The 20567-nt window shown below is 36.3% G+C and overlaps 3 protein-coding genes across 3 annotated transcripts in view; 2 read left to right on the forward strand and 1 right to left on the reverse strand.

Annotated features, from left to right (window-relative positions):
* The window catches only part of LOC120634720, a gene marked incomplete at its 5' end in the record, with an annotated part of 42387 nt that extends 41486 nt beyond the window's left edge, over positions 1–901 (forward strand). Inside the window, one exon of the mRNA XM_039905494.1 lies at positions 748–901. Coding sequence (XP_039761428.1) covers positions 748–853 — 106 coding nt within the window. The remainder of the gene's footprint in view (positions 1–747) is intronic.
* A 334-nt stretch (positions 902–1235) lies between these two features.
* On the reverse strand, positions 1236–19792 carry LOC120634933 (pro-resilin-like). The gene is made up of 7 exons (XM_039905826.1): positions 19692–19792; positions 14687–14736; positions 10963–11098; positions 9780–9895; positions 3342–3477; positions 2455–2541; positions 1236–1766 (listed from the first exon to the last, which is right to left on the reverse strand). The coding sequence occupies exons 2-7, from the start codon at positions 14699–14701 to the stop codon at positions 1660–1662; spliced, it is 597 nt and encodes a 198-aa protein (XP_039761760.1). The 5' UTR covers positions 14702–14736; positions 19692–19792; the 3' UTR covers positions 1236–1659.
* LOC120634932 (ommochrome-binding protein-like) lies at positions 6385–7301 on the forward strand. The gene has a single exon (XM_039905825.1). It carries the CDS (start codon positions 6407–6409, stop codon positions 7271–7273), a length of 867 nt encoding a protein of 288 aa, XP_039761759.1. The 5' UTR covers positions 6385–6406; the 3' UTR covers positions 7274–7301.
* Positions 19793–20567: the final 775 nt, after the last annotated feature.

Consider the following 20567-nt stretch of genomic DNA (forward strand, 5'->3'; position numbering starts at 1 on the left):
TTATGTCCCCTGACAAGGGATATTACTAACGCGTCCCCTTTCTAAAGCACGGTAACGGGGAATAGGAGAAGATTACCCCCGTTTATTATATTAAATACACGGATATTATTTCCACTTTTACGCCATTGCTAAAGTATCTACCTGGTGGCAGGCTTTGGCCGTGGATAGTTACCACTCTGCCGACAAAAACCTCCCTGGCGCAACGGTGAGCACTAATCTAAATAGGAGGTCCAAAGTTCGATTCCCGGCAGGGGAATTTATAATTTCTTAATTTTCTCTGGTCTGGTCTGGTGGGAGGCTTTGGCCGTGGCTAGTTACCACGCTACCGATAAAGACGTGCCGCTAAGCGATTTAGTATTCTAGTGTGACTACTCCCTAACCGTTTAGCCCGCTACCTTAGACTGCATCATCACTTACGTGAGATTGCAGTCCAGGGCTTATCTACTTTTAGTGGAATAAAAAAAAGTTAGCAGAGTTGATAAAGCTGTGGGAGAAGACAACATTTTGGTCCATTCCCCTAAGACATGAGGATGATTTCATCTCTCACAAGATAGAAAAATGAATTTTAACATGTAAAATGTAAATTGTTAAGATTGGCTTCTTCTCGGTAGAATCTGCCTTCCGAACCGGTGGTAGAGTCACTACACACAGACAGACTTGACGTTTCAAAAGTGCTTATATTAGGCTTGCTTACTTGAAATAACTGAATATTGAATTTATTTATTTTGATGATCTTTGCGCTTCCAGGTACGGCACGGAACCTGCGTGCGTGAGTGCGACGCACCCACACCTAAACAAATACTGCTATTGCGTAGTCAGCCAGTTCAGTGCGTTGAAATGGCTCAAACTATAATATTTGATAGAATTCCATGAAATATTATGAAAATTAAGCTAAATTTGCTCCGTGAAAAGATGACTTAACAATAAATAATTAACAATTCATTGTCAAGTCAACATCTCCTGAGGATGCTCTGGTTTCGGAGCGAAACGTGCAATATACCCTATATTGCCGAAGATCTGTTTGGTGTGCAGTATAAGGATTGAAGAAATTATAAATAACACAGAGTATAGCAAATTAAGCTTAACTTTCGTAATATATCAATTTATAATATTACTAACGAGTTCAAATACTTAGTGTAAATTACCGTATTATTATGGAATAAATATGTTGCGTATATAATATTGTTTTATTTTTGGAGTACCGGGAAACCAAACAAGAGTCATAAAAGACTGATTTCAAAGACTTATTTATTTTCATACATCTTAATATACTTAACATAATATCCAACTTAGTATTAGATAGCTAAATTTGTACATCTTTATAAGCTTTCAATCCGAGGGCCGTTTTGTTGTGATGTTTGTTTGTTTGTTTGTCCTTATTTTATGCCCTCAATGGATTCTTCCATTTGCGGTTTAGCGTAGAGTTAGTTGCAAGGACGGAGAGTAACATAGGCTACTTTTTATCCCAAGAAAGTAAACAGTTCCCACGGGACTTTAAAAAAACCGTAATAATCCCTAAACTCTAAAATTTTTATCTCAAGAAAAGTTTGGTAACATAAATTTTTCATAAGAATACTAATCGGTGTACCCTTGTCTAGCCTTCTATAGGGGTAATCTCTGGAAATACTGAAGTGTTTTCTTGTCATTTAATTTTACTATTTATTGGTAACCCGGCGGTCCATAAGATGTGGACGGTTTGTTGCTGCTCTCGTGGTTGTTAAATCCATTTAGGGAACCGGAGAACTGCGGGGCATTATAGTTGTAACCTATAAAAAAAAATAATGCTTGTTTACAGAATTAAGATCATACGGAAACCGTGTACATGACTAATATTAAAGTGTCACAAACCACTCCACTTTAGAAGAAGATACACTTTATTGGACGTATAAAATACAGGAAAAGAGACAGTAAGGGGTATACAGTAAACACTATAGAGATAAACGACTAAGACACCGGAGGTATCTTTGCATCGTTCGAGTCCATGTAGGACTGCGGTGCATCGATAATGCAGTCGTATTTATATCAAAATACCCACCAACTCAATGTCATGAATATAAATTTCTGGCAAATATGAAGTTATAGTGATCAAAAGTTTAATTATTTACCCACTTTAAAAATTTACTGTAGCAATAGACATGCAATGCGGCCTGATTGCTGCAAGCAATCTCTTACAGGCAACCTTTGTAGACACGACTGACAGCAAGATAACGGCCACTTTAGTAGTTTCTCGAAACGGCGGTTAGTCACTTATTCCATTTAGAAGTTGACAGCAATTATTTAACCTCTAATGTTCTAATTGTTTACCATAAAAAATGTAAAATGGGAAAAGTTTGTGAGCTAGTCACACTCCCGGGTGAGACATGCCCGGGCGTTTTCACTGTTCTTGGGCAATAAAAGCTAAATGAGGGTTTTGTATGTTCTTAGTTCTGTATTTTCTATTGTTTCTTTACTTACCTTGATGGTTGTTTTCGGGGTACCTCGCCTGTCCTTCGTACCGCACATTCGCGTGGAAGCCAGTCTGCCAGTCCGCGTGATACGTTACTGTAAAATTAAATAGCCTTAATTACTGCCAGATCAGAATACAGTAGTCACTAAACCTCCCAGCGGCGTGCATAGAGGGTATGCACAGGGTATGCAGATGATATAAAATTAAGAAAATCTCCAGTACGAGTTATAAATACTTAAGGGTAGAAATTTTTTATAACTCTTACAATGCCCATCCTTAAGTATTTTATAACTCGTACTGGAGGTTTTCTTCATTTTATATCATCTGCATACCCTGTGCATACCCTCCATGCACGCCACTGAAACCTCCCCTTCCCGTGACGTATGAAGGAATGTAAGGCAGAACGAGCAATAGTATCCTTTGTGCTACTACTACCAATTGATGCGAACACCAAGTCCTAATATAGTATAAAGGACTAAGGAAGGTGTGTGAATTGGGCGTGCTTGGGTGTGAATTATTGCTCTAACCAGGTTGCTCTTCTAATAATTTAAATGACAATGTGAGATGGCGATAACAAAAAAAAAACACCCGGCTAAATTTACTTGTGAATTGCGTGTGCTTGGGTGTAAATCATTGCTCTAACCAGGTTGCTCTTCTAATGATTTTAAATGACAATGTGAGATGGTGATAACAAAAAAAAACACCCGGCTAAGATTCTTGTGGGCTTCTTCTTAGAACAGGACGCGTTTGGAACCCTCATCTCACTACCGTGTAATTTTCATGTAATGTACGCATCAAAAGTGCCACCTATGGGCCCACTTGTATAAATATATTTTTGACTTTGACTTTGTGCGACAAGTCGGGCGGGTCACTTCATGATCTTAAATGTAGCTACCTATCTGAGTGCGTCCATCGGGAAGCTGCACTCTGTACTCCCCGCGCACCACGTTGCCGTCCGACATCTCCCTTCGGTCGTAGTCGTTGCCGGACTGGGCGTCCTTCACTGAGTAGCCGAATTCGTAGGACTTCGGCTGGGAACAAAGTAACATATTATATATTATAACATAATACAGCCATTGACCCAATGAAGAATGACGAGAGCTGTTGTCAATGACATTCTTATTTAATTTGTTTAACAATGGCGTTGATTGTCCTGAACTGATTCACAGATTTGCGATTAGAACACCGCGCACAAACACACCTCGGGTTCCTTGTAATTTATTGTATCACAGGCCTTATAGAACGAAGTTGGGTAAATATTCTCCCTTACCAAGAATATCCGACATTTATAACGATTACGTAAAAAAACAAAAAGAAATAGACTTATTTCATAATAAATACACTGACTTAAGGCGTAAAATTATTGACACTTTTAATTGTTCTATCTGACATTTCAAGATAAAAATAAAATAAATACTTGACTTTTTATGTTATCAAATATTCAAAATTTAATAAGCTTAAACTTGGACATTGATGTTAATTTTTTTTTTTTTTAATTTAATTTTTAATTTAATATGAATCTTAATTTTAATTCTACTTATATTTTTACATTATAACCTTATTAATTAGGAAAATATTTTTAGAAATTTATTTTGTAATGCAGTTATATATAAAATGTAATTAATTTTGAAATTATTTGTAAACGTTGTGAAAACCTGTAATAAGCTGATCATTCACTTAGCTCGCAACGTAAAAACTTGGACAAGAAAAAATTTATATTTATTAGCGGTTGGTTTTCCTAAATAAATAAATAAATAAATAAGTCTTTTATTATCGACATAAAAACAAATTTATACCGTGTACACGGTTAATATTGAAGCATCAAAAAATATTGCACTTTAGTCGTGTTTCTCGAACAGGCGGTTAGTTACTTCACCATTTAAAAAAGAAAAATAAAACTCGTCGAGCCAGCTTCCTTACCTTTCCTAGAACTAGAAGAAATTATGGTAAAAAATCCCTTACCAGGCGCCAAATTTTATAATAGAATACCTATACCTATAAAAAATGTAAACTCATTCAATGTATCCAAAACTAAATTAGCTCCTTATATATTAAGTAATACAAATAAATTTAAAGACGAATACATTGAATGAGTAGATAATAGTAAAATTGAATTTAGTTTAGTCTAATGGCGAAGTGTAGTAATTTATTATATTCCTATGTAAGTGACTTAGGTCTTTTTATGGGAATAAAATGTCTTTAAACCTAAACCTATTTAACAGTTGACTGTAAATATTTTACCTCTAATGTTCTAAACGTACTTAAGGTTATTTGTTGACTCTACAACTGCAACGGTTCGGTAGCCTATGCCACTCTTGACTAAGTCAATGCCAAAAATCAAGTTTTTTTTTATATTATAGGAGGAAAACCTCATGATTCTTCTTCTTCTTTTGATTTATGGCTTTTCGTCAGGTGTAAACCAAGTTGTCATTCCCGACTTCACTATGTGTGAAGTCACTCAGTGACTAAAACCTCCTACATTCAGTGGCCTAGTTAGGGCGTTACGTATGTAAGAACAAGCAAACAAACATTTGTTTTTAACCCAGCAATAAATAAATAAATAAATATACTACGACAATACACACATCGCCATCCAGTCCCAAAGTAAGCGTAGGTTGTGTTATGGGTATTAAGATAACTGATGAATAATTTTTATGAATAATATACATAAATACTTATAATATGTAGATAAACACACAGACACTGAAAAACCTTCATGTTCATCACACAAATATTGCCCAGTTGTGGGAATCGAACCCACGGCCTTGGACTCAGAAAGCAGGGTCGCTGCCCACTGCGCCAATCGGCCGGCAATGTTACATTAAAATGGGGATCAGTGAAACAAATCTCAGACTGGAATGCCAAGATATGGAATTCCAAGAAATACCAATTCCATTTGTAGCAGCAATAATGCGTGGTCTCGCCACAGTCTCGCGGAGCTGAGTAACGAGTCTTATCCTCATTAAGAGCAAATTCGTGGCATCCGAGTAAACTATGGTAGGGACATTATCGTCCACCAACCCGCGGCCTTCTGGCTTAGTGCTAAAGATACCGTTTCGATTAACTGAAGCTGAAATACGAAGTTCCTTAGTTTTTCATCAGTAAAATAATTATTTAAGATTTAATGGATGCCCAATCCTATAAAATAAGAAAACTTTTTACTATATTGTTTAGACTTAAGATTTTTTGGAATTAAAAATTATTATTATTTTACTTGATTGTGATGACCATGATCTTTAAAGAAATGTCCGATGTTCGATATTATTAACAATTAAGAATTAGAAGAGAATTCGTTAATTCCTGTATTGTGAACCCCCAGCGCAAAAACGACGGAGTGTTATAAGTTTGACGTGTCTGTGTGTGTCTGTCTGTGACATCGTTGCAACGACTGAACCGATTTTGATTTAGTTTTTTTTTTGATTCAAAGGTGAATATCGGGAATGTTCTACGTTGATGAAAATCTTTCTACAGCCGGCGATAGACTGCGATCCTGCTTTCTAAGTATAAGGCTGTGAGTTCGATTCCCACGACTAGAAATTGATTGACAAACATACAGTAAATGTTATAGTAAGATTAATTTATAAACAGTGTATGTAAGTTGTTGGTGTAAATAAATAAACTATCAATGAAACAAAAATGTAGTTACAAATACGTAGCATAGTTATAATTGTGATGAGCTGTTCAAAATGACCTCTACGCTTGTTTATACCAATTTTCTTAACACACATCCGCGATGACAAATCACAAGTTACAAGCAAACCGAAAAACACACACTACAAAATCCAACCTTAAAGCAGTGAGTATTAGAAATCAAATTGCAATGACGAAATAATTGTATCAACCGCACGAGTTAATTGGTTATAACTCCAATGAGATAATATAAGATCAAAACATTTTACCCACTGAAGTCAGTTTCGTTTGTAAAGTACGTATTTACACACGTTTTTTTTTGCTCTAATAATGCTACCTAAACTGAATCTCTTCTTTTTATTGATAGTTTTATTGGTATGCGTGGAAGCTGGAGTACGTATTTACGTGACAGACACACCTACAGAGAAGATTGGAAGTAGATTGTACAAGAAAGAATTACTTACGAATAAATTTGTCGACCCTAAAGAACTGTCATATGACTCGTCAAGCAGAAACCTGTATTTCATGCATATGGATGACGTAATACAAAACTCTGGAAGAGCCTTTGTAAATATAATAACAAAAGAAGCCACAAAAATTAACGGTATTGCCAGAAATAAAGCGACTGCAGTAGATCAAGACACAGGAGATGTTTATTTCGGATCAGACAACGGTCTTTATAAATATAACCCATTGTTAATAGAAGCGTTTAATATAGGACTTTATAACATGAATATATTGAAAATTGTGATAAGAAACAACGAGATGTACGTAATAGATGCAAACAGCCATAAAATATACAAGATATTCCATCAAGGCTCCAAAGCTATACGAGTTGGAAATATGAAAGCGGTGCTGGAATTCGACGTCGATTATCATAAAAATATACACTATGTATCAATGTGCGGCGTTTACTGTGCTATAAACGGTGATGAAATAGTTAAAAATAAGGATCTGAGTGCAGTTTACCATTTCATAAGCGATGAATATGTGACGTTTGGTGTGACGGAAGACGGACTGTATGAAATTGATTGTTTTAACGGTACAGCCAAGCATGTTGCTAACCTCAGCTTTTTCCCTCGTAGTATTATATTTGGGGACTATGGTGATATATTCTATTCGGTGGAAAACAGTATTTATAGATTGAAACCGATCAGTTCTTACACTGTTTATAATATTCGTAGGAAAGGTACGTAATTTTATAATAAATAAATTAATAGTTCAAAAAAACTAAAAAACACACTTGGTATAAAAATAAAACGTGCGTGTAATAAACTTATGTACACGCGATAGACGTTATACTTCTTTGGCGTAACAGGATAAAAATCTTTTCAAAAATTTTATCTTTCGCCTTATTCTGCGTTTACAGAAGAAACTACTCTAACAATAGGAAAACGTATTTAATACATTGAAAGATTTACTATAACGCATTATCGAGTAATCTCATTATCGGAAAACCAACTTTCATCATTAAAATTTGTGTTTTTTGTTTGTACAATTGAATCAATTAAATCACCGGAATGTGCCCGCAGACTTTGACAATTCAAAGTGTACAATTTCAAACCTTTTATTGGAAAACAAAATTGTTGACTATAGCTAACTTCAGGGTGTTGGTTTTTCGTGACGGTGTGCGCGCACATCATAAAAATTTCTCCCTAACGCGCCAAAAGTAGTATAACTTTAAAATCAAACTAATTTCTACCTTTCAGTTTAGTTTATTAATAAAAGCGTGTCAACTTTTTCTTAAACTATTATATTTATTAGGTTCTCTTATTTTTGCAAATTCAAAAATGAAATAATCTTATCAAATTAGTGTATTGCCATCGGTCCTCGATATATTTACAAAACTTGAACGAAATCGGACCGTTCGAAGAGGGTCACAATCAAGTCCAAAGGAGTCGGTTACAAAAATAAAGGGGAAGCTAATAAAAAGCGTGTAAAAATCGTTGTATCTGACTGTTGATATTCTACTTCAGTAATTAAATTAGGGAAAATCGAATTGTTTAATTTATCACCCACTACGGGTTTAAAATTTGTGTTTGTTTGTGTTGGCATTTTGCTCGAAAACCATTTTGAATCGATTACCATGGAATTTTAGCATAACCAGCAGGGTGATTACGTATCCCGCGACAGGCTTGCAACAGGCGTTAATCTTGCGTTTGTTGCTGACAAACGTCACTTTTGTTTATTTATTGTGTGGTTAAGTTTGACAGCAGTGATCGCAAGATTTACGCCTGTCACGAAATACATGATTATGTATTTAGCGACAGACTTGTGAGACCCGGCAGATCTACCTCATAGTAATACCCCATAACCTATTGTTTTTATGCTGCACTTAATTATACTTTAAATTACTCTGTAAATTTTTACAATATGTGCGGCGTTATGTGGTTTGACGCATTAAATAAAAACAAATTACCATTTAAAAATCTGGGTTTTCAACGGAAGGACTTGATGTATCATAAGTTTGTATTCAAACAAATTAATATAATAATTTTTACTCTATGATATTATAAATGCGAAGATATGTTTCTTTGTTTGTCCTTCCTTCAATCCCTAAGTATCGTTATTTTTGACATAATAGAGAGTTCTTTTTATCCCAGAAACACTATCTCCACGGGATTTCTATAAAACAGTAAAAGACGCGGACGAAAACAACAGCTAGTATGTTATGGATAAAAGTAGATTCAATAAGGATATATCTTAAAAAGCTCGCATTTCAACAATAAAGTCAATATCGAATATTATTGTCTACTTTTCAGTTATGCATTTCTAATAAAGCATTTTTTTAATTTTTTTTGAATCCAAATATTCCCTTTAAATTTTTTACCGATTCAAACTTTATGTCGTCGCGGAAGTTAGCTGCGAATGTACTTCGCGCAGGGTCCACTGTACCGCTTATTGACTGATACCGAATACTGAACGAAAGATGTTCGAAATGTCATAAAGTTTGATTCGGACTATGCTATGATGTCATTTATATACCACTCAGGCGCAACATATAAGATGACTTATTTTGAAAAACTATCCTATGATGTATGGAAGTATCTACTGTATCCAAAAATATCTTATTTTTGCAGAATTTAAAGGTTTTGTTATTATAAATTGCAAATTATTATTTAAAATTATTTCCCGCGGAAACGCTCGACGGGTGTCATGGCCGTTCTCGTGACGTCATAGGCAAAATAAAGCTTTTATCTAGGAAACCAGGGCCTATTTCGTTGTTGTTTCCTAGCTACAGATTATTTATTTTGGTATTGACAACAAAACAGTTACCAAATGATAGTGTGAAATCTCAAAATACTTGATATACACAGAGATTTAAGATTATAAGCGCTACAAATAAATTTTTTATATAGAAGTGACGTCGTTATTTTGAATTCAGCGTTTAAACTGTTACGGCGGATTGCAAGATTTTGCTAATTTATTTATTGAAAATCACACCAATCGTAGCAATCTCACTTAGAATTTAAATAAAAATACGTTTTTCTTAATACATGAATCACATATCATTAGATATGCCTATTACACCGACAACACCGCCCTTCGGAATACAGCAATGCTTGGTAGTAGAAATAAGCATTGAGAAGGGAGAATGAGAGGAGAAAGACTAGAAAGAGAGATGAGAGGACGAGCTCACAAAAAGGCCTACTACTAAAATGTTGACGTTTATGAGTCAGGAATTTAAAAAAAATAGTCTTACCACTTCGTTTTCATTTTCATGGTGGTGATGATGTTGCTGGTGATTCTGACCGTTACCATACTGTCCCGGGGCGGTGAACGAGTTAGGGGGTAGATAGCTGCTGGGTAGGGTTAAACCTGGAAATTGACAAAAACATACATCTTTAATTATAAATAACTTTGAATGGATATTACAAGCGTAACCAGAGTTACCGACATAGCTCAAGTTGCGTAGCCAAAGTGGCAATAGGCTGGGTAAATAGCTCGGAGAACCGACGGACGTTAGGGTACCTATGCCTGGAATGGCGACGTCGCAAAACGCAGTGACAAAGTGAAGGATGGTTTTAAGCGAGTTTCAGGGAGACACAAGACAAGTATTTGGAACTCCCTACAATAGACCTAAGTCCAGCGGTGGACGTCTATCGGTTTGACATGATGACACACACAGTTTCCCTGACCGATTCCAGCCACGGTGGTCATTCTCTAGACAGATTTTACAACCACGCTGGATATTTATTTTTATTATAGTTAGTGTGCAATCACAGGTGAAATTCGTTTTCCGAACGCCGGGCTGGTACAAAGAATTTCTTGATGGAAAAGCCCAATACATTCCCAATCTCCCGACCCGCGGTTCGAACCCAGGACCTCGTGATGTGTAGTTGAACATGCTAACCACTAGACTTCGGAGTCAAGACCAACGTGGCAGTTTAATCTCATTATTAAAGACTTTTTTTTTTGTGGTTATTATCACTATAAAAATTAAGCTGAATTTGCTATACTCCGCGTGGTATCAGTATGGTGTAATTTAGAACTTCTTCAATTCTTATACTCCACACCAAACAGCAGTATATAATAGCAGTAGGTTAATAAGTGAATTTAGGATTTTGTGCATAGTTGATCGCTGCGTTCAATATACAGCAGAGTCGATTTCGGAATCTATAATTTCTAAATGTTCTTTGGTCTGGTCTGGTCTGGTGAAAGGATTCTGCTTTGTGTTAATCAACCGAAAATGAAGTGCCGCCGAGCAATTTAGCGTTCTGATACGATGCGTAGAAACAAGGGGTATGGATTTAGGATTGAATGAAACTACCGTACCCCTAACAGGTTAGCCCGCTACCATCTCAGATGACATCGTCACATACCACCAGATTGCAACTTAAAAACTTAATCCATAAAGTACTAGGACATCATAAATGAAAGCATACCGGTTTTAGGTGGCAAATAAGTCTCGCTGGGCGGGCTGAAAGCGTTCGAATGGTAACCATTCTGTTGGTAGTGATATCCTTGGACAGGTGGCTCCCCGTGTGCCAGTGATACAAGACCAAGGGTCACGCCGAAAATCTGTAAATAAACCAAATGTGGTTGTCAAAGGTCAAAAATTTACACGTTTTCGAATTTAAAGTTGTGTCAACATTTTACGACTGTTACAGAACTTTCGGAGATTAAATATTATGAATATCTCTATCTATACAGAGTTGAATAAAAATACCAGGAAGCATTCAGTTTGCGAAATATTGTCGTAGTATATTATATAAATAGACACTGAAAAACATTCATGTTCATCACACAAACATTTTCCTGTTGTGGGAATCGACCTCGGACAAAGAAAGCAGGGTCGCTGCCCACTACGCCACTCGGTCGTCAAATAAAACAAACTACTCTGTTTCAACGCGACTTCATAATGGAACGTAAAATAGCTTAGCGAGATATTTACTCCTCTTTTTTAATCCCCCTTAACAGGAAGGCCCCTACCCAGTAGTAGGACATCTCCCACTGCTGGGCAAAACGGTGAGAGCTGAAAATGGCGATTTATAAACAGTACCAGGGGCGCAGAGGATTGCAAGAGTTAGATTACAATAGATTGTGATTGCATAGGTCTGTGTAAAAGGTAGCGTAGGGAACAATGGATTCGATGGGCGATAGCGAGTTCCCTGGCCGATGGAATCTACGATTATATGCAAAACTAGTGTCCCACGGAGTGTCGAACTTATAGAGACATACATTAATTGTAATACCTAAGTATATGCTACACTGGGTTAGGTTGTTAGCGATAATTATAAGTACCTACTTGACCAGGACGCGTTTGGAACCCTCGTAGCTTCAGTTTTAAGTTTACGAATACGGTTGTCGCCATCATTTCACTACCGTGTAATTCTAATGTACCTACGCACCAAAAGTGCCACCTATGGGTCTACTTGAATAAAGATATTTTTGACTTTGACTTTGACTTACGAGTGAAGAGTGACATTTTGACGACCTAACTGGCGCAGTGGTGAGCAATGTGGTCTTAATAGCTGAAATCCCAAGTTCGATTGAGTCCTAGACTGAATTTCAAATTATATTTTGAATGTGAGATGGTAATGGCAAAAAAAAACCGGCTAAGTTCGTTATGGGCTCTTCTTAGACCATGGTAACACTCCTAGCTTTAGTTTTAATCTAATGAATATATTTATCACAATCACAATGACGGTAATAATATAAATATATATGAACGCTTAAAAGTGACGTTGATAAGTCTACATGAATAAAATAAAATTTAAAAATGAATTTGAATTTTGACTCCCAGTTTGGGCAAATTTGGAATTTCTGGATGTACTTTGGCCTGGTCTAATCATTCATCAGATCAATCAGAAATGAACCCAGGAACGCTCACTTCACAGCACAGCACTCATCACCGCGCCAGGTAGGTCGTCGAAATAGCGTACATATACATATACATATATCTATGTTAATGTTGCATATGTACACAGACGGGTTTGACATTGTAATCAACGAAAGTATATATAATTTGCTACACATTCAATATGCGTTACAAATTACAAAGTACCGTTATATTGATGTATCATATGCTTTTGTGTAGTAGATTTCACGAAAAAAGACCGTTGCTTAAATTCACAGTAAACAATTTTAAAAACCAGCCCGTAACCAGGATATTGGTGGTGTCCAACTCAGTGCCTCAAACAACACGTTAAACCGTAGGCTATAATCACGGACATGTGACAGTAAAAGTCCGCCAACCAGCAATGGAGCAGCTTTGTGGGTATATGCTCTCCTAGGAGTGAGGAGACCTGTGCTCAGCAGAGCGTTAATAGTCTAATGATAATGATTATAAAGATGATGATGGTGATGGGACGATGATGTGGATACCAGCTTTACAGACAATCAGAGAGTCCCCTCATACAATGATAGACCCCCGACGAGAAGGACGTGGCATGGCATCAAACCAATCGTAGGGAGCTACTGGAACCAGACTGCACAAGACTTCTACAAAAATTCTATGACTAGCAGTGGAAGGTTGAGATGATGATGATGATATTCACCATTCACCAAGTCTGTCACTTTAAGATTTTTAGTAGTAGTAGTAGTAGTAGATCTTTTTGCGACAGAGCTTTTTGGGACAGAGCTCTTCCGGTTAGCACTACCTCACTGCCAATAAGCAGCATTCCATGTTCCGGTGGACATGGCTAAATGTCGTGGATGCTGGTGTAACTACAAGCACAATATGAAGCTAAATACCGCACACAGCGGTTGATGGACATAGGCCGACATTTTAATAATAATAAATATTTTTATTTAGGAAAACTTTTGTAGGACAATGTTCCTTGCATGCCCTAAAAGTGTTGCTCTGTTTATATGCGACGTTTTTCCACTATCCGGTTGGCCATCAATTATAACTATAAGAAGAGACCTCGAGCATTATTTTTACGTGACACGCCTTATACAGTTACCATGATATACGTAATGTATAACTCATGTTACTTGGCAATCATAAATTAACCGTTACATTATGCCTTTTATTAGTCATTATGGCATTAGGATTTAATAACTATTGATATTAAAGTACTGGCTGTTGAACACAGCTCTATTATAATAAACTAGCGTACCCAGCCCGCTACGCCGGGCTAGATTTTGCTTTATTTTATTTAAACAATAAACTTACATAATTAAATTTTTAATTTAAGTCTCATAATATATTAAATCATTTATTTCTCTCCGTATTCATTCTCTTCTATTCTCTTCTCGAGCGTACACACATGTACACCCAACAATAGAATATCATCATAGTAAATAAAAGCTGTATTTGACAGTTTGACAGTTCAAAAATAGGAGTGCTCCGATCGTCACCAAACTTTACAGGATTACTCGCCAGGTCAACCCGGAGATTCCCTGAAAGAAGATTCATTGAAATCGGCCCAGCCGTTTCGGAGCCTATACGGAACATACCCACACACTTTCTCTTTTATATATATAGAAGGAGAAGATAACAGTGAAGGAAAATATCGTGGGGAAACCTGCATGCCTGAGAGTTCTCCATAATGTTCTCAAAGGTTTGTGGAGGCCACCAATCAGCTGGGTCAGCGTGGTGGCCTTAACCCCTTCTCATTGTGGTAGGAGACCCGTGCACTGTAGTGCAGTGCGCGGGTTGGTTGTTATCACGTGTTATTGCCAATAACATGTGATACCACCATACCCACATTGGAGCTGAGTGGTGGTTTAATGCTCTACAACCGTCTGTCCTACGAAAGAAAGGAGCCTTATGCCCACTTATAGAAAGTTATTAACGTCTGAGGTTGATAATAAATACAAATCATTATCGGCCCACTACAGAACAGGCCTCCTCCCACAACGAGAAGGGGCTAAGGCCGTAGCCCACCACGCTGACCCAGTGCGGAATGGTGGACTCCACATACCTTTCAGAACATTACGTAGAACTCTCAGGCATGCAGGTTTCCTCACGATGTTTTCCTTCACCGTTGAATGAAGAGATATTTTTAATTATTTAAAACGCATATAACATAGAAAAGTTAGAGGTGCGTGCTGGGATTCGAACTCGGGCCTTCGAAAGTGAAGTCGAGCTGCTACCCACTGCGCTATCACAGCTTCTATTCATTTCTATTTTCATGGCTTCTATGTATTCAAATTACTTACCTTAAAGAAAGTCATTTGATGAGGTAGATACGTTTAGGTCACGAAGATATCTGTAACAATTTAAAACACATTTAAAAATTTAAGATCTCCGCAATTTTAATATAGTACACATTATTCTACTAGTCAAGTATAGTTCCCTTTCATTTGAAAATCGGCCGTTTAGTGATGGCGGCCTTTTCGGCTAAAAAAAGTTATAATAAACTTAAACATTAATAACTCTTATTACTTAAACATTTGATAACTCATATAGAAATTTCAAAGTTTATTAAAATATTTTAGCAATTCTAATATATTTGCAAGCGATAGAACAGCTGATAACGAAAATAATGATAACACTTTATAGATTACTCCTCGTTGGTTTAGTGATTAGCTTGTTCGAATACGGGGCACTAGGTCCTGGTTTCGATTCCATATGCTAAGTATTTTGATTTCTATATACTTCTAACTTCTAACATTTCCTTGCAGCTTGCTTTCCAGATTTTTTTATTCCTCGAAAACTTCCAAACCAAAATTCCCAGGTCCCAAACCTGCCTTGGTCTAAGACGAGCCCTCAACAAACTTAGCCAGTTTTTTTTTTTGCTATCACCATCTCACAGTCTAGTTAATGTTGAGCTTTGAAGTTAGAGCAAATCATAACCCAAACTTTTTTATCATACATGTAATCCTTAATATTATAAAAGGATTTTTCTATAAGCTTACGTTTTATATAAACTTTTCCTATTCTCAGTCAGTCGAAATACTCGAAATACATAAGAGTAAAATGTCTTACTACTATTAAATTTAGAAGCGGTGATACCCTTGTGGTATGGGGTCACTTTCGGGGGCCCGAGTTTAAATCCCACCACGCATCTCTAACCTTTCTAAGTTATGCGCGTTTTAAGAAATTAAAATATCACTTGCTTCAACGGTGGAAGAAAACGTCGTGAGGCAACCTGAAAGCCAATTTCTCCATAATGTTACGGTGAAAAGTGTGAATTGTCACATAGCTGGTCAAAACACTAATTGTCTTACGAAATTATAACGTAACTTAATTTTAGGTTACTCACTGTAGCTTCACAATATATTTATAATAATGAAGTATTTAAAGACAAAACTAAACTAAATTAGTATTTTAAATAAAAAAAGGATTTAAACAATCGACTTAATAGAAATTGACAAAAATTAGTGACATCTGCATATCGTCTGCGAAAGGTTCAGAAGTCATTTGTGGGATTGAGTGAGTATGATACCTAAGGTAAAGTTGGACATATCAAAGCATAAGTTAAAACAAAGTGTTTTTTTATAAAAACACAAACAGAGTTTAGCGAGGTTACTATAACATTGATGAATTTTCTTAATGATAAGGTTGATCCGCTTTTATCAGTCACAAGAAAAAAATAATGTTAAAATGTTAATTGCTGAAAAGAGCAACTGCAGAGCTTCTTACCTGTTCCTTCTCGGTACAGTGCCTTCCAAACCGGTGGACGATCTACAGACGACGTCAGTCTGTCTGTAGTGACAATACTCGACCGGTGGACCGGTGGAGTATTGTCGCTACAGACAGACTGACGTCTCAAAACTGCTTAAAAAAGCCTGTTTGAAATAAATTAATTTTGATTTTTTTTTACGCTTTAACTATTATTATCAAGAATAAACTAACGAAAAAAAAAGGAATCACCCTGTAAAAGTATTAAATCAAAAGAAGGATATTTTTTTTCCAAACTTATGACAACCCTATTGATGGTAAAAGACCGACACGCGCATAGTACCAACGCTTCGCGACTCGTCCCTAATAAAGTGACAGTAGCCAGGGCTGTATCTCATTTCTTTCAGTAAAAACTATGTCAGTGGTTTAATCAAAAACTATTAGGTTTTCGGTTTCACAGATACGTCTCATAGACAGTACATAATGTACCTCTGAAGCCTGTGAAGTATTATTCCGGTTTTCACGTTGTATATAGATAATTACAAAGACAATCTAAAATACATAAACCTTTCTTTTTACAGCACGTGGTTTGGTCACACAGTTTAGGAGAGAAGATAATGGGGCTGGCTGAAAACCAGTGCTGCGCGTTTTAGTTTGCAGCTATACTGAGCCAGCTCCTTTGTCACACATTTTTTTTTTAATTTTTATACTTAAACAATTATTTTATTTCACAAATGTAACATTTTACACAAATGTGTGACAATAAATACGATTTTTCTTTCTTTTCTTTCTTTCTTTCTTTAATAATTATTTTACGGAACGTAGGTAGGGGAGCGTTTACTATAGTATACGTATAGTGCTTACGTTACGAAATTTACTGAAACCACGGGAAACAGCTGGTATGTAACAAAATGCATGATATTTTCCCACGGGGAAAGTGAGATATAAATCTAACATAATATACACTTATATTTGTTTCACACAGACGCAAATTTTACTGTTTTATACTATAAACTGCCCGCTACTTCGTCCGCGCAGAATGGCGGATTTCCTATTTCCCGCAATATAAAGCCTAGCCCAGAACTCCTCGTAATTAATTATCGACTCAGTATAGGGCACGGGTCTCTTCTAAGAATTTGAAGTGTGTGGCTGCCACCATGCTGGCAAAATGCAGATTTTGACCTCACTATGGTCTCACAGGCATGCAGGTTTCCTCACGTTTTACTTCACAGTTAAGGAAAGTGATATACATATAATATCCCTATCCCTACTAATATTATAAATGTGAATGTAAGTTTGTTTGTTACGCTTTCACGTAAAAACTACTTAACCGATCCTCGTGAAACTTTGTACACATATTCTTGGAAGTGTTAGAAGTAACATAGGATACTTTTTATCCCGGCATTGAGCTCGGTTCCTTTGGGAGAGGGGATGAGTGTTTGATGATTTTACACCATAACTCCGACAAATTATAACCGATTTAAACAATTACTTTTGTACTATAGAGGTTATAATATGTGTTTAATTTTGCCCAAAAATTTTGTAAAATTTTAAATTTTAAATTTTTTGGTTAAATTTTTGGTTGGAGATAGAGGACAGAACTCCTCAGCGGACAGCAGCAATTATCCTCAATTAAGGCTGTGCGATACTGAATACTTTAAATTTTTTTAGAGCAATAACTAAATTGCGACCTCAAAAAACAAAATCAAACGCAGACGAAGTCGCGGGCAACAGCTAGTCTTATATAAGTTTCTTAATCGTCAAAGCAAGTGATATTTAATTGATTTTAATTAAAAACGTACCTAACTCAGAACGTTACAGATGCTAAGGATTAAAATTAATCCCCCAAACTGAGCCGAAGCCTTACCCAGTAGGCTATCGCCGCTACAAGATAACCATTTTTTATCATTATCATCATCATATCATCCTACTACCGGCCTACAGAGCACGGGTCTCCTCCCACAATGAGAATGGGTTTAGGCTGGGTTTAGGTTTAGGTAGTCCACCACGCTGGCCCAGTGTGGATTGGTGGACTGGATAACTATTGATGAGACTAAAATTTACTGACAGGATAAAAGTAACGTAAAACAACTTTTTGAAATAATAAAGTATTCTGTATTAATATCGACACTTAGATACGGGTATTCATTTCTTGGTTCCATTTAAGTGCCGTGTCTTCTATGGAAACTAAATATTGTGAAAATTAAGTTTAATTTGCTATAGTCCGCGAAAAACAGAGAATCTGTATGGTTGTAATTAATAATTTCTTTAATCCTTATAGGTACTCCACATCTAACAGACCTTCGGCAATGTCGGTATCCTCAGGAGATGTTGACTTTACAATGAATAATTGTTAATCTCCTGCTTTTCGCGGTCTATAGCAAATTCAGCTTAATTTTCATAATATATCATGGATTTCTGCAAAGTAACGCCTGCTTCTATCCAATATTCGAAACTAAATAGCTATAAGCCTTCGAAAATTCCCGGGAAAACTGACGGTTTCCGCTATATTTGAGTAAAACCGTAACACTTGGGAGTGCATAAAGCTGTCTAATTAAAATATCTACCAATGTACATAAGTACAGCGCATTACAGTGTAACACTTTCTTGGAAAATTCGTCCATTGATACACTGACTCGACGCCGATAGGCGCAGTGTGCAGCGACCCTGCATTCTGAGCCCAAGGCCGAGGGTTCAATATTTGGTAGAGTCGATTCCCACTACTGGAAAATGGTTGTGTGATGAGCATTAATGTTTTTCAGTGTCTGGGTGTTTATATTTATATTCCATGTATTTATATATATTATCTGGCTTAGTACCCATAACACAAGCTACGCTTACTTTAGGGCTAGATGGCGATGTATGTATCTTCGTATTATATTTTTTATGACTGACTGATACCTTTTTGAACCTATTTTTACTCCCACGTAAAAACGACGGATACAAGGGGTGTTTTAAGATCTAAATGTGTGTGTACACACACCTTTGGGGGGACCGATTGTAGCCCTCGACAGGCATCTAACTTTCAGAGTTATATGCATTTTTAGTTTAAGCAATTGAAATTTCACTTGCTTTAACGATTAAGGTAGTTAAAGCAAGTGAAATTTTGTCAAATTAAGTTTACATGACGCTTTGTTAATGCTATGTGCACTTGTAATTGACGTGCATGTTTTTGTGTGTGCGTGCTATATGTAGAAACGTGTAATATGCATGTTGTTAGAGCTCTTAGTAAATTAATAAATAAATAAGTTATATAAGATAAAAAAAAAATTAAAAAATTAAAAAATTATAAATTATAAAGTAGTTCTTAATTGCCTTTATAAAGTGATTACTAATATAAGATATAAGTATATTATTTGCCCTAACGGTGAAGTAAAACGTGAGAAGACCTGCATGCCTGAGAGTTCATAGTGTTCTAAAAGGCATGTGAAATTTAAAAATCTGCATTTTGCCAGCGTCGGTCTATACCATCGTAGTTCCAGAACACATGAAGCGATTTTGAATTTGTTTTTTTCCTTGACAAATTTGCTACACCTCTCAATCTTCGTATCATCACGTTGCAACGAAACAATAAGGGCAATAGAAATAAAACTTACCTACATTCAAAGTAAACACGCTTCTAAGCTTTGAGTTCTAAGTTCATGTGAACACCTTCAACTTATTTATATGAGACTTGTGTGTTGTGAGTATCGAAGCACGAAACTCCTTAGTGCACCGCTCAAACGAATGCCGCGGTTCTCACTGACGCACTGTGATACAGTTTTGCGAAATTATGTTTATATAGAGCGGAACGCGGAGGGCGTCTTCTGCCCATTGTCTTTGCGAATGGGCTACTACCAAATATAGGTACCAACGGAATGAGATTATGAGATGAGCGTCTTATGAAAGAGCTATTGGTAAGGTTAGGACTTCAGCTACCCTGGAGGGTCGCGTTCGATTCCAGGCCTCAAACTTTTTCAAATTTATATCTATGCTAGATGTGCCCTGCGGCTTCGCCCGCGAAATTTTATATGAGATTTTTTCTCAATAGAAAGTATACTATTTTATTTCTAATACCACCAAGAATATGTATGAAAAGTTTCATGAAGATCAGTTCAGTAGTTTTCGCGTGACGTAGAGCGTAACAAACAAACCTTACATTCACATTTATAATATTAGTAGTGATATATATAAAAAATAAAGTCTTGTTATTTACACCATTTATTACTCAAGAACGGCTGGACCAATTTTTATGATATTTGATTTTTTAGATTATTCTTAGTAAGAAATAGGATAAAAATTAATAAAAAAAATGATAATAATATTCATAAAAAAAATTGTTTTGCGATACGAAGTTCGCCGGGACAGCTAGTATTATATAGTTTCTAGAAATTGTAGAGTACTTGACTCAATTGAAAGCAGTGATAGCGCATTGGGTAGGAGTTCGACTTCACTTTCGGGGGCCCCAGTTCGAACCCCAGCACGCCCTCTAATGTC

Source organism: Pararge aegeria, chromosome 25, assembly GCF_905163445.1.
Source record: "Pararge aegeria chromosome 25, ilParAegt1.1, whole genome shotgun sequence".
NCBI classification, from domain to species: domain Eukaryota; kingdom Metazoa; phylum Arthropoda; class Insecta; order Lepidoptera; family Nymphalidae; genus Pararge; species Pararge aegeria.

What these genes read in the sequence shown, in the direction of transcription:
- LOC120634932 (XM_039905825.1), top strand. Translation starts at nt 6,407, where the DNA reads ATGCTACCTAAACTGAATCTCTTCTTTTTATTGATAGTTTTATTGGTA.
- LOC120634933 (XM_039905826.1), bottom strand. An exon ending in CGATGGACGCACTCAGATAG is followed by an intron (nt 2,542 to 3,341) that starts GTAGCTACATTT and finishes TTAATTTTACAG; the next exon opens with TAACGTATCACGCGGACTGG. An exon ending in CCCCGAAAACAACCATCAAG is followed by an intron (nt 1,767 to 2,454) that starts GTAAGTAAAGAA and finishes TTTTTTTTATAG; the next exon opens with GTTACAACTATAATGCCCCG.